We start from the raw sequence: 13,556 nt of genomic DNA on the forward strand, positions 1-13,556 counted from the left end.
CTATATATTAACTATGAAACTTGTGTTCCTTATTTTATAAGCTTTCTTATGGTATATAGGATATACCTGCAATTAGGGGATTCGAGGGTTGAAAACTCGATCGTAACGTCCTTTGGAAGTAATTTTTCTTAATTTTTGCCGTTTTTTATTTTCGGGCGCATCGATACCCCTTAAACCGAATCTGTGCACTATATTCACTATGAAGCTTGTGTTCCTTATTTTATAAGCTTTCTTATGGTATATAGGATATACCTGTAATTAGGGGATTCGAGGTTCAAAACTCGATCGTAACGTCCTTTGGAAGTATTTTTTCTTGATTTTGACTGTTATTTATTTTCCGGCGCCTCGATACCCCTTAAACAGAATCTGTGCACTTTATTCAGTATGAAGCTTGTGTTCCTAATTTTATAAGCTTTCTTATGGTATATAGGATATACCTGTAATTAGGGGATTCGAGGGTCCAAAACTCGATCGTAACGTCCTTTGGAAGTATTTTTTCTTGATTTTGACTGTTTTTTTATTTTCGGGCGCCTCGATACCCCTTAAACCGAATCTGTGCACTATATTAACTATGAATCATGTGTTCCTTATTTTATAAGCTTTCTTATGGTATATAGGTTATACCTGTAATTAGGGGATTCGAGGGTTCAAAACTTGATCGCAACGTCCTTTGGAAGTAATTTTTCTTAATTTTGGCCGTTTTTTATTTTCGGGCGCATCGATACCCCTTAAACCGAATCTGTGCACTATATTCACTATATAGCTTGTGTTCCTTATTATATAAGCTTTCTTATGGTATATAGGATATACCTGCAATTAGGGGTTTCGAGGGTTCAAAACTTGATCGCAACGTCCTTTGAAAGTAATTTTTCTTAATTTTGGCCGTTTTTTATTTTCGGGCGCCTCGATACCCCTTAAACCGAATCTGTGCACTATATTCACTATATAGCTGATGTTCCTTATTATATAAGCTTTCTTATGGTATATAGGATATACCTGCAGTTAGGGGATTCGAGGGTTTAAAACTCGATAGTGACGTCCTTTGGAATTATTTTTTCTTGATTTTGGCCGTTTTTTATTTTTGAGCGCCGTAATATGGACCCCGTAATATCCCTTAAACCAAATCCGTGCACTATATTCATAAAATAGCTTGTGTTCCTTATTTTATAAGCTTTCTTATGGCATATAGGATATACCTGAAATTAGGGGATTCGAGGGTTCAAAACTCGATAGTAACGTCCTTTGGAAGTATTTTTTCTTGTTTTATGATTCAAGGGTTTACGGTATCCTCTTTTTTAGTGCGACTATTAGATTTTTCTCTGAGAAAATACCCCTTGTTTTTTATACGAAACTTTTTTTATACGAAACTTTTGTTATCTGTATATATATATTTATAGTTTTTATATTTTCCATGTTTTATGCATAAATGTGAAAAAATGAGATTAGAGTATTTATATTAAATTGGATAATGAGATTTAGAAAAGAATTATTGGCACTTTGAGACATTATAATTAGTTTGCCCTTCCCGGTGGTTTTCATTTGGTGGGAACAATTCGATAGAGTAATGATGGGGGAAACGAATGATAAGATTAATGCTTGATGAATAAAAGTGGACCACCACCCCCCCCCTTTTTTCCCCCTTTACGAAATATATGTTACAACTTAAGTGCGACAATTGTACCGTAAGCTTGTAGATATGCATATAATGTATTATACATGTATCAGTAGCTGCGAGTACTCTCAGAACTGTACTTAGTGTCTTTTGTTGTTGAGATGTACAAGTATATCTGTCCGCGATTACTCTATGTTTTTTGTTACATGTATTTCTATTTGTATTCATTCGATGAGTTTAGTTTAGCCTTACACAAATCATTTTTATAAGGTCGTTCTTATGTTGCACTGTTTCACCACTGTCCTAGGTTAGGGGGTGGGGGGTCACGCTAATATATTTAACCCCCGCCACATTCTGTATACATATATGTACCTGTCCCAAGTAAGGAGTGTGTAATCAAGTGGTTGTCGTTTTTTGCTGTGTCAAATACTTTATTGTTTTTCGTGAATTTTTTGTACATTAATAAGGCCGTTCTTATACTCGTTCTTATTCGGTGACTAACTATGGTGTATGAGCTTTTCTTATAGTTGAAGGCTGTACAATGACCTGTAGCTGTTAATTGCTGTGTAATTTAGTCTCTTGTGAAGTTTTGTCTCATTGGCAATCATACACAACATCTTCTTTTTATATATCCAGGACATACAAGAAGATATTAAAGTTATTCAATAATAAACTTGAATAGTGAATAGTGCAAAAAAACACAATTCACTATTCATGAATTTTGAATAGTGAAAAGTGAATAGTGAATAGTGAACGTACTTCAGCCCGGTGAAAAAATCACTGTTTACTCGCCGCAATATATATCCTGTTTATGCTGATACGGCGTAAATAAAACTATAATCAATCACTGTCTGAATACTTCTTGATATGACGACGTTACTACCCGTGATATATTTAAAATCAAACCTGTAGAGAATTATAAACAATTCGGTGGGCGTCAATTTGGTAGCTAAAGCCCCTTAAAAGATTCCCTTAGACGCTTCGTAATTTCTAACCGGTCATTCACCTATGCAATGTGAATACCTTGTGTGTGACGACTGTCATTTGTATATATATATGTATATGGCATACATCAATCAAACTTAAGGTAAGATGTTATAACAACATATCTATCTATTGCTCAGCAGTAATTAAGTATTACACGTGCATTTATTCGGTGTCCGTCCTATTTTATTAGAATACTCATTTATTTATCAAAGAATATTTATGGAATAAACTGTTTTGCGTGTTTTTAACAATTTATGTTATTTATATTCTTTGAAAAGAATAGTTTCATACATTAAAGAGGGATTGTGCATTGAAAGGTGAGCAAGTAAGTAGAATTCTACTTTATCGAACAATTTCTTGTTTTGAAAATGGATAGGTCCTCTTTAAACACATGTGCTTTACAAAATATTTTAACATTTTCTGTGTAAAACACCAAAACAATAAATTTAACTATATGCAGGTAGTTGTACATGTATTGTCTTTTCAATTAACACTCCCAATAATTAATAGACATTGCATGTCCGCTCGTGTTGGAGACAATACAATTGCAACAAGTCATAACAGGGTTTTTTGGCTGTTTTGTTACTAGGTAAAACATCTGGCTTGTTTATAATTCAAGTGGTAGTCAAAATCCGTGCCTTCTCTAGTTCTCTCAACAAGCAAGACGATTCATTGATAAATCAATTTTATTTTTAAAATGTCATTAATCGTTAAAATGACGAAAGAAACAACTATAATTAATTAAATCAATAAATAATATCAATAAGCAACATTTATGTTTATAATAATAACAAAAAAGTAGTGACCTATCTATCCCATCAACTATCGCCATTACATTGTAACACAAGAACTGTATTTGTAAAAATATCGATCATCCGAGCCAGTGCCCAATTTTCCCAAAACACCCATTAAAGGAAAACAAACCATCAATATCTCTTGTCTATATGTATCTAAAACTTTCATTCTGATTGCTAAAGGCTCATGCCCCAGATCCGCCAATTGAAAGCTCGTTCAATTCTAGATCCCAACTCAACTGATGGCTAAACTACTTGTTACTCATCAACAAACACTCCTCCCGCTGGAAGACAGAGGTCCATGTCCCAAAACAATCCTACCAAAACAAACAGTTCAATTATCGCCTATATAAAAGAAGGCTAAACAGCCCCGATTATGATCCCATGCCTTCCAATGAGAGCCTATAACCATGTATATATCTTAACATTTATGCAATGTCTCATAGAGTTTCCTTTTCAAGACTTGTGGCTTTTAAGTAATTCATGTCCAATGATACATTTATAGGTATATTATGTATTAGTATCTTTAAAATGGTTACCAGAGTTTTATATCCCAATGGCAGCCAACACATATATAGAGCATTTAATCAAAATCTTGACTTTTTATACACATTGCTAGATGCCTGTTTACCATTTTACCGTAGTACAAAGTGAAAGAGGCTCATATCCCCATTGTATTTTATTTAAATACATAATCATGATTCGTTTCGCAATTGTATGTACCTGATCCTACTTTGAGTCCTTTAGAAAGATCCAAGACCGATTTGTGATTTTCTTATAAAAGCAATTCACTTTTCACATATCAAAATTACTAAGTTTAATAAATTCTATATTATGATATTATTACACTCTATTCAAAAATTGTCATGGTATCTGTAATATATATATATATATATATATATATATATATATATATATATATATATATATATATATATATATATATATATGCTTATATATATATATATATATATATAAGCAATGTGGTATGATTGACAATGACAAAACTCTCCACAAGAGACCAAATCACACAGAAATGAACAGCATGTACCTATTTGAATATACCATAACATTGATTTTAACAACACAATCTACCGTCATACAATTATTATGAACATGATAAAACAAATGTCCTTAGAATAAAACATAAAACACATCAACAAGGAAATACAAAAAAACAAACTTGCTTATGGTGCTGCTCTGTATAAGTAACGGAACTGTGTATAATAATTAACAAAAGGAAAAATTAGGACAAACAGGACTTAAATTTCTAGCATGGCGCAAAATCAAATGGGCCTTTCAGGTTTTATTTCAATCATGGACGAAGAGCAGTGTGTTGCATCAATGCCCCTATTCCTATGTTACAAAACCAAGAACATAAAAATCTGACTTAAATATCAAGAACCTATATCCTAATATATATTTTTTCTTAAAGCATCATATTGCTATCGTCTAATTAAGTTAATACACTCATTTAAAATGCCCATTTCATCTGCCGAAAGATCTGCCCCAATCCTAAAATAAATTTTAAAAAATAACATTTGAGCGCCGGATTAATCCTTTCACTTGTATTTTCAATAGCCTATTACAGCGATAACTTACCTGGTTGAATAATACACATCATAGTAAAACAGTAATTTATGATGGCTTAGGGTTTAATGGCTAAAGGTTTAAGTTGTTTGCATTTACAATTTTATAAAACATGTACAAGTGTTTTGTAAACAAATAGGAAATAAAAGTGCAATACGTGACGGATGCGTCGTATAGAAATCGATCTTATGCAATTGAGTATCAAGAAATCTTATTTATTAATTTCAGGTTCAAAAATCTTTATAAAGAGTCTGTAAATGTTTGAAAATTTAGTTGATATAGGTACCCTACAAAAATAAAAACATTCATCGTTTTTATTTGAATGTGCAAAAATCAATCGATGTTTTTTTACATGAACATGTATATGTACAGTTGCATGAGATCGATTTCAATCCGACGCAGCTCACATATGAAAATAAGAAGTATCGGAGATATATATAAAGAGCTGATAGTTCATACGTTTTCTGAGATAATCATTTCTAAATAGAAACGTCCTATCAGTTCATTATAATGTGCTCCTCCGGAAGACCATATTGACGAAATTGTTTGTGACCCGAGAAATATAAGAGGTCACAGGTGTATGACATTATGTATTAACTAGACTATTCTCAGGTTAAAGCAGAGACAATTTGTGTCTCTTGTAATAGTTATACAGTCGGAAACCAGTTTGAAATAGAACAAAAGAATCGAAACTCTTTGTTAGAGAAGGCGGTCTAATGTTCACTGTTATGTTTACTTTAGTGACAAACATTTTAAAAGTTAATAGAAACAAACAAAATTACAATTTTCTTCTCAATTACGAAGTGTATTATTTTAAAAACACCATTTGCATAAGTTTTCAATTTATTTAGTACATAGTTAAGCAGAACAATTAGATATCAAGTCAACGACATGGGTATCTTTCAAGTAGGATGAAGAAAATGCATAACCTCCGATTTTTATAAAAAAAAAATTACCACGGACGGAAAACATATCAATCTATTAGTTCAGTAATTTTCGTGTCTGCCCTTCCATTATGTGACTCAAGAAAAAAATTCCCAAAAATGGGTAACAATTGTATCGAAAAGAGAAAATCGAGTGCACCTTTTTATGTTAGGGCGTGTTTGAGTTGAATATTTTGTCTTGATATCGTACAAAACAAGAATATTTTATACATCGTCTCGCTTCAGATTCTATCATTTTTATATATCAAAGCTACAGGTTGACTTTATAACATAAAAAAATCACAGTACCAGAAGATGAAATAAATGGATCAAGTGAAATACCTATCTAATGAATCACAAAAACTGAGTAGTTGTGGTCGAATAGCTATTTTTTTACTGAAAGTACTTGACGACAGTCTTTCAAGTTGGATGATGAAAATGCATATCTTCGAAAAATTATAATTTTTTGTGTGTGATAACTAGGGTTTATAGTCTTCGATCACTAAAAAAATCTAGTCTGCCTTTCAACGAAATATTTAATTAGAATTTTTTTAAATGTTTATAAATTTTCGAAAATTCCAGCTGACAACCGATCAGACAATAGTTTTAAGTTAAATCAATGCAGACAAGGTCTTTAACTGATGCTCATTAGCTAGTTGATACATTTTTCTTTTAAAATACAACTGACATATAAGGATCGTAATGGTGCAATGTGAATAAATTTATCGGTTTCCAAGAGAAAAAATGGTAGTGCGTCATCCCTTCAATGGCTTCCATTTCTACGATTGCGAAAATGAACTGGCGCAATGGGGAGATAATTTTGACGAAGTAGAATCCTGACTGTATAGATTATCGTTGATGATCTCAACGAGATTGATTTTCTCGCTTGAGCCGGGACGTCGAAAGCGAGAAAGGCAATCGAGTTGAGATGACCAATGATAATCTGTTTATCGCTATTCAACCTATTAAGACGTTGTCAGTTTCATGTCAATTTCGTTATTAACGCCATGTGCCTTGTTAGTTTCTAGCGATAATTTTCCATCTCAAGCGAGTAGCATGATATGAAAAATTATCACAAAAAAAGATCAAAGGAAAAATGCACAAAATAGCGATTATAATGTTTATAAAAAAATAATGCGAGTCGGAACTGGTATAGATTACACCTTAATAAAAATGTTAATTTATTCATTTATAATTCAAATACAAGATAAAAAGAAATACACTTCCAACACAACCTTTTTTTGAGATCTTGAACTACGTATTTAGATAGGAGTCCAGGCAGGCCTTACCAAATAAGAAACTATTTTACTAGATGTTGACTTATATAGAGTTGTATAAACGTGGGATATATATCCTTTTCTATGATAAATACCTGTCTTTTATATGTCCAAAATATATGAGTTAATTGTCAATTTAAGTCAAATAAATGTCCATCGTTTGTCAATTTCAACATGCACATATTAATATACATGTACCTTGCGTATTCACATAAAAAGTGTCATTCCTGCACTAAAATGTCAAGATTATATCATCGTATTTGAATTTCATTAAAATTAATATATTTTTTTTTGTAAGACTACATCTATACTATTTTGTAATTTTAGAGGCCAAGTATTGGGTTTATTAGAACTTTTAGATCTTTATGCTTAAAAAAATCACTTTGATATTTTGTAAATAAACTTAAAAGATTATGGACGTTTAACTTAGTTTGAAAAAAATGTTGCAAAAGTCACTATCTCAGCTAACCCACTTTGCAAATCCGCATAACTATTAACTGTTTTTTGTTCTCGTATTCGAGATTCGATTTGTTCTCGTATTCGAGATCATCTGAACAATTAATTGTACACTGATTTTCAGAATGTCTAAAATACTGACATTCAGATCTTCTGAGATACTGACTTGATCGTGAATTTATATAGAACCAGAAGCCTATCATCTGATAAAATAAGTACAATTCGTTAAGCATTCTTGGTATTGAACATTGAACACTCAACATTTAACATTTGATTAAGTGTTGTACAGTGTGGTATCGGAAAAAGTACGGAGATGAAACCAGTTTGAGATCGTAATAACTATCTCCTGTTCTTCAATATTGTAATGTCGCTTTTTAATAATTATAAAATCGTTTGATACAATCAAAACCTCTTTCAATCCTATATACAATTATTGAAAAGAAATGATGTAAATATTCATATCATCTTTTCAGAGATTCTAACATTTCAGCAGTGTCCCTTGAATGACTATTGTAATCTGCCATAATTATCTCGAAACAAATCTACATGGAACTATAATGAACTATAATTAATAACATTGTAACATTCCATTTAATTTACTATCCACAAACGTAAAACAGAAAGTAAGTTGTACTTTTTGTCTGCATTATTAAAATAAATTAACCAACCATACGTTGCAATTTTCTAAATTTTGGAAAGAAGCTTTCTTGGAACTATAAACAATATGCTTTAGCTTGACCAACGCACAATGTAAGAAAACAATTTCAAAATCACCAGTGATTGCAACTTTCAATTTCTTTTAGTTAGTTCTAATAATAAAAATTGTTAATATAGCAAGAAATGGTGTCATTGTGAGCATACCACTTACTTAAACCAACTTTGAAAGTTAAATTAAAATTTGGTATTAAAAAAACACATTTTATTGACATTTATGTTATTATTGACTACTAAATTACGAAAAAACTTTTTAAGATTGTTTTTTATACTTGGAATAATAACCCGAGTGTCGATGAGAAATTTCATTTACACCCACCATAGGCTAGAAAAAAATCAAGTCTTAAAAAACACTGTCGGTTAGATAACACTATGCATTTTATGAAAATGAAAGATCAATCTTCCTATGCAACATGTGCAACAATTTAAAATATCGATCTTTAAATTTTCAGAAAACATGCAGAGAATGATGATTTTTACTCAAATTTTAATCTGTGCAATCGTCAACAAGGTGTTAAGTTTTGAATGTGATATATCGCAAGAGGTATGTGAAACATCACTAAACATAGAACACCAGCTGACCATGATGCATCCGACAGAAAAAGCTGTGTATCCACAAAATGGTAAACTTTATAGATATGACGTTACTAACACGAAAGACGCAGCAGAGATAACAATAGATGACGTGATTACAGCAGACGGATGGGAAACTGCTCGTTTGGTTGTTGTAGCAAATGGAACAATGCCAGGTCCTCCAATAATTGTCTATGAAGGTCAAACGGTTATTGTTCATGTAACAAACCATTTGAAATCTGAAGATGTTACAATTCACTGGCATGGACTTCCACAGGAAGGAAGTCCCTATATGGATGGTGTGCCTTTTCTTTCTCAGTGTCCAATATCAACAGGTCAAACATTTATTTATAAATTTATAGCATCGCATAAAGGAACATACTGGTATCATTCTCATGTCGGATCTCAAAGGTCAAAAGGACTATTTGGTGCGTTTATAATTAGGGAAAGAAAACCAGTTGAAATTGAGGAACACATCTTAACAATTCAGGAGTGGAATCATGATTGGGACTCTGACATGGAAGACGCTAGAATGGTGTTTGGTGGATATGACAACCGTGAGAAATTTCAGGTTTCAAGATCTTTAGATGGACAATATTTCAGTTTACTAAAAGCTCATTCTGGATTGATTAATGGAAAAGGACGATTCTGGGATTCTCATAACAATACTCACAATGAAGCTCCTCTTGAAATATTTACCGTCAAACAAGGAAACAAATACAGATTTCGAATCATTGGAGTTGGCGCTCTATATCCGTGGACTATATCAATCGATGGTCATAAAATAACTGTTGTTGCATCTGATGGTTTTGATGTAGAACCACAGATTGCAGATTCTGTAATTATTAATGCTGGTGAGAGGTATGACGTCATCATTGACGCTGATCAACCTGTTGGAAATTATTGGATAAGAGCAAAAACTCTAGAATCAAACCGTAATACATCGGTTGAAGCTATACTCCATTACCAAGGGGCTTTAGATAGCGAACCGTTATCAACTCCACGTACCTGTTCAGATACCGATAAATGTTTGGTAGTAAATTGCTTTTTCACATATTATCCACAAAATGAATTTACAATATGTTTACCTGTTGACAAATTAAAACATAAATCAGACAACGATCAAGCACCTAAAGTCATTCAAGGAAAATTTACAGAATATTTCCTAAATTTTGCCTTTCCTGGAAAATCGTTTACCCCAGGCTCTGTGAATGGCAGAAGATTCATTTCGCCAACGAAAATAGCACTGGCTAATCCAAAGGATATGGACTATCCATGTGATAACACTGAGTGTGACGAGCAAAAAATTTGCACTTGCACATATTCATTAAATCTTAAACATGGAGATACCGTTCAAATGGTATTTCTCAATATGGGCAGCGGGAAAGGCTGGGCACATCCAATTCATATGCATGGACACACTTTTTATGTACTGAAAATGGGATATGCACAGTACGACAACAGAACTGGAGAAATGATAGGAGAAAATAAAGATATAGATTGCAGAGGTGGAGTAGCTAAGAACGAAAGTTTTTGTAACGATGCCACATGGAGTAATTCATCATGGGTTAATGGCAATATTCCGGATTTAGAATTGAAGAAGCCGGTACGCAAGGATACTATTATAGTTCCGAGTGGAGGATATGTTGTAACACGTATAGTTGCCGATAATCCAGGAGTTTGGTTTATGCATTGTCATATTGAACTTCATGCAAATGATGGAATGGCAATTATTATTAATGAATCTCATGCTAATCACCCATCTCCGCCACAAAATTTCCCACGCTGTCACAGTTTTCAAGAATATGATTCAACGATTACACAAAGACCAGAGGATGACGATTTATTCGAAATAAATGGTGAGTCTTATTTTCATCTAAGCAAAACGTACCTAACATAACGAAAACAAATTTCCCTGAATTTCATACGTAACAATACACATTTTATTTAATCAAATGCTGTGACCGAGATATCTTTTTAAATGGAAATAAAAAAACAAAACTGATGTCCGGTACAAAGAAACACTCATTAGATTTAAGACTAGGATCATAGAGTCACACGAATTGATACAATTTGCATCGACAGAGTTGCCATATGCTGCTACGTATGAACCATCAATTTTTCCATAAATAACACTGTTTAACCAGTTTTGATCTGAAACAGTTATTTCGATATTAACATAATCTGAAAAGTATGAACACTTCAGTCATGTTCGGTCTTTCATTTGATATTCAGTCTTATCCATTGTGGTAAATTCAGGACTGTTCACACATTTCGCCTGCAGTCATTTCAATACTGTTAAGTAGTTTTAAAAGACATTTCCGGATGCTGTTGATATGTAGCTATTGAAAAGTCTGAACATACATTCGACATATCTTAATTGACGGCAAGTGAATTGTCTGAACAGGTTTGAACTTACTGCAGTGAATAAGTCTGAAAATTGAGTGCGAGACTGGAAATTACGAATAATTCATTAATTTGTCTTTTGAAAGCTGTTCAGATCAATCTGGTTAAATAAGGTTCAGGTTTTTTTCATTTGCAGTTTTACGGTGAGATTTTTGCTTTTCTTAATGCTGAAGGGATCACGCGATATCTAGCTACACAATAAAAGCGTTGTATTTTTTATCGATAACTTTATTTGTTACGTATCAATACATATATCTATAATTTGTCTATGACTTGAAAAAAATGATGTTTCCGTGCTAATAGAAATAAGATGCTGTTTGTTAAAATTAAGACAATTAAAAAGTCGGTGTAAATATTCGTTCTCTTATCTACCGCATACTTAAAAAAAAAAAAAAAAAACTGTTAAAAAAATCGACATCGATTGTTTCATTGATAGACAGAATATTACTTTTATGATATCATAAAACGTACTTAAATTTACATGAATCTACATATATAATCAGTTTATTGGAACAGTTATGAAAGTTATCTTTGGTATATATTTTTTTCAGATCTCTATACAGAAAGAAATTTTTGGATAATGTTTGGTGTTCTATGTGCAGTGATAGTATTGCAGTTTATCATTATCTTGTGTAAATTTTGTTGTGAACGATCAAAGGACAAACCTGAAAAATCATATGACTTTAATGGCCATTTTAATTCTGGTTTTAATTCGAAAACATAATACGTTGAATTCATTTATTTTCATGGACATTAATTTTCGAGGAATGAGTAAAACTTGTTAATATTTGATTTCGTGGTTCTGCCAAAGTCTTTTTACACTCCTAAAGTAAATATGTCATTCGTTGGATATTGGAATTCGTTGATTTGTGTTTACCACGAAATCCATGAAAAATGGTTTCCAACAAAAATAAATGAATCCATAGTACAAGTTATCATATCATTCTTTAATGTTCTGTAGTTAGCAATTTATTCCACATATCACTAACAATTTGATGGTGTACATATTTGATACCGATTTGAGGTTATAACACACATTTGCTATTTGCTCTTTACACCTGCAAAGTTTACTTATACAATGCAAAAAGGGTTGTAATTACTTATAATTCAATTTCTCAAATTTTGTCTTTTTGGTTAATTTCACTTTTTAATGTGAAGTTTATTTCCTTCATCGAAATTTGTATCTTAAATTTTATATTATAGATACTAGTATGTTAAAATTACTCTCGATTGGTATTTTTTAATTAAAAGTCTCGGTTGGTTGGGCGGATATGCCATATTAACAGCTTGGTTGCAGGATACGAGGATTCAACAAGACACTATTTCAATTTATACTGAACATAAATATTATCAGAGCAGACACGTGTCTCCATCCTGGATAAACGTATATGAACTAGCTGAACGTTTTGTAAAAACATGTTTTCAATTTATGTTATATTTTTTTTCTTTGTAACATATCTGAAATGAATTTGCACCTACTTCTCATCATTATGTTTAGATGAGATGTTTAACCTAAGTTTTCCAAAATATGCACTGTAAATATGCATCGATTAATATAATACCTTGTGTTAAGGACATTTATAAATCTCTTTTTTCTAATTGTGTCGAATGCATTTATATTTTTATCTTGGTTGTTTCTTACGTTAAGAATGAGCTTTTGATAGTACTTATTAAAGTGATCTTAAAAAGAAATACCAGAATTTCAATCCATATTTAGAGAACAATATAAGTACATACTATTTTATCTGAAAACCCATGAAATATAAAGGGGGAAAATGGGACGTTGTATCATTGTAGAGTTATCATATGTCACCTTGGACCAATTTAGAAAATGCATTTCTAATAACCTTTCAACGTGTCTCTACTATTTTTATCAATGTTATCTACATAGTACTCATTTTTATTGCATATGGCTATTTCATAATTTATTAAAATACAATTTGACAATATGTATCTCTCATTTTTATAAATGTCCTGTTACAAAACTTTGATTTTTTCGTAAAACTCCGGATTTTTTTTTATCCCAGGAATAGATTACCTAAGCCGTATATATAACTTCTCTAAATAAATGCAAAACTAGTGATGACATTTTCAGGAATTTATCCGTACTTGAGACAATCGTTGATGATAAACACTTAATTTTAGCTTTGATTACAGGAACAATTCAACTTTCCAACTTGCGTTGGTTATAAAAATGATAACACTATGACTAATTTATATGTTG

At 31.8% G+C, this 13,556-nt stretch overlaps 1 protein-coding gene across 5 annotated transcripts in view; it reads left to right on the forward strand.

Annotated features, from left to right (window-relative positions):
- The window catches only part of LOC139495827 (uncharacterized), a 50,609-nt gene extending 37,330 nt beyond the window's left edge, over positions 1-13,279 (forward strand). For 2 of the 5 annotated variants that reach the window (XM_071284236.1, XM_071284214.1), the window contains exons 2-3: positions 8,806-10,785; positions 11,884-13,279. In XM_071284236.1, the coding sequence (XP_071140337.1) occupies positions 8,811-10,785; positions 11,884-12,056 (2,148 nt within the window). In that variant the 5' untranslated portion in view covers positions 8,806-8,810 and the 3' untranslated portion in view covers positions 12,057-13,279. Of the gene's footprint in view, positions 1-2,585; positions 2,929-8,805; positions 10,786-11,883 lie in introns of those variants that run through there. The other 3 variants (XM_071284221.1, XM_071284226.1, XM_071284246.1) reach the window with 3 other exon arrangements.
- Positions 13,280-13,556: the final 277 nt, after the last annotated feature.

This window comes from Mytilus edulis, chromosome 1 (assembly GCF_963676685.1).
Source record: "Mytilus edulis chromosome 1, xbMytEdul2.2, whole genome shotgun sequence".
Classification (NCBI taxonomy): Eukaryota; Metazoa; Mollusca; class Bivalvia; order Mytilida; family Mytilidae; genus Mytilus; species Mytilus edulis.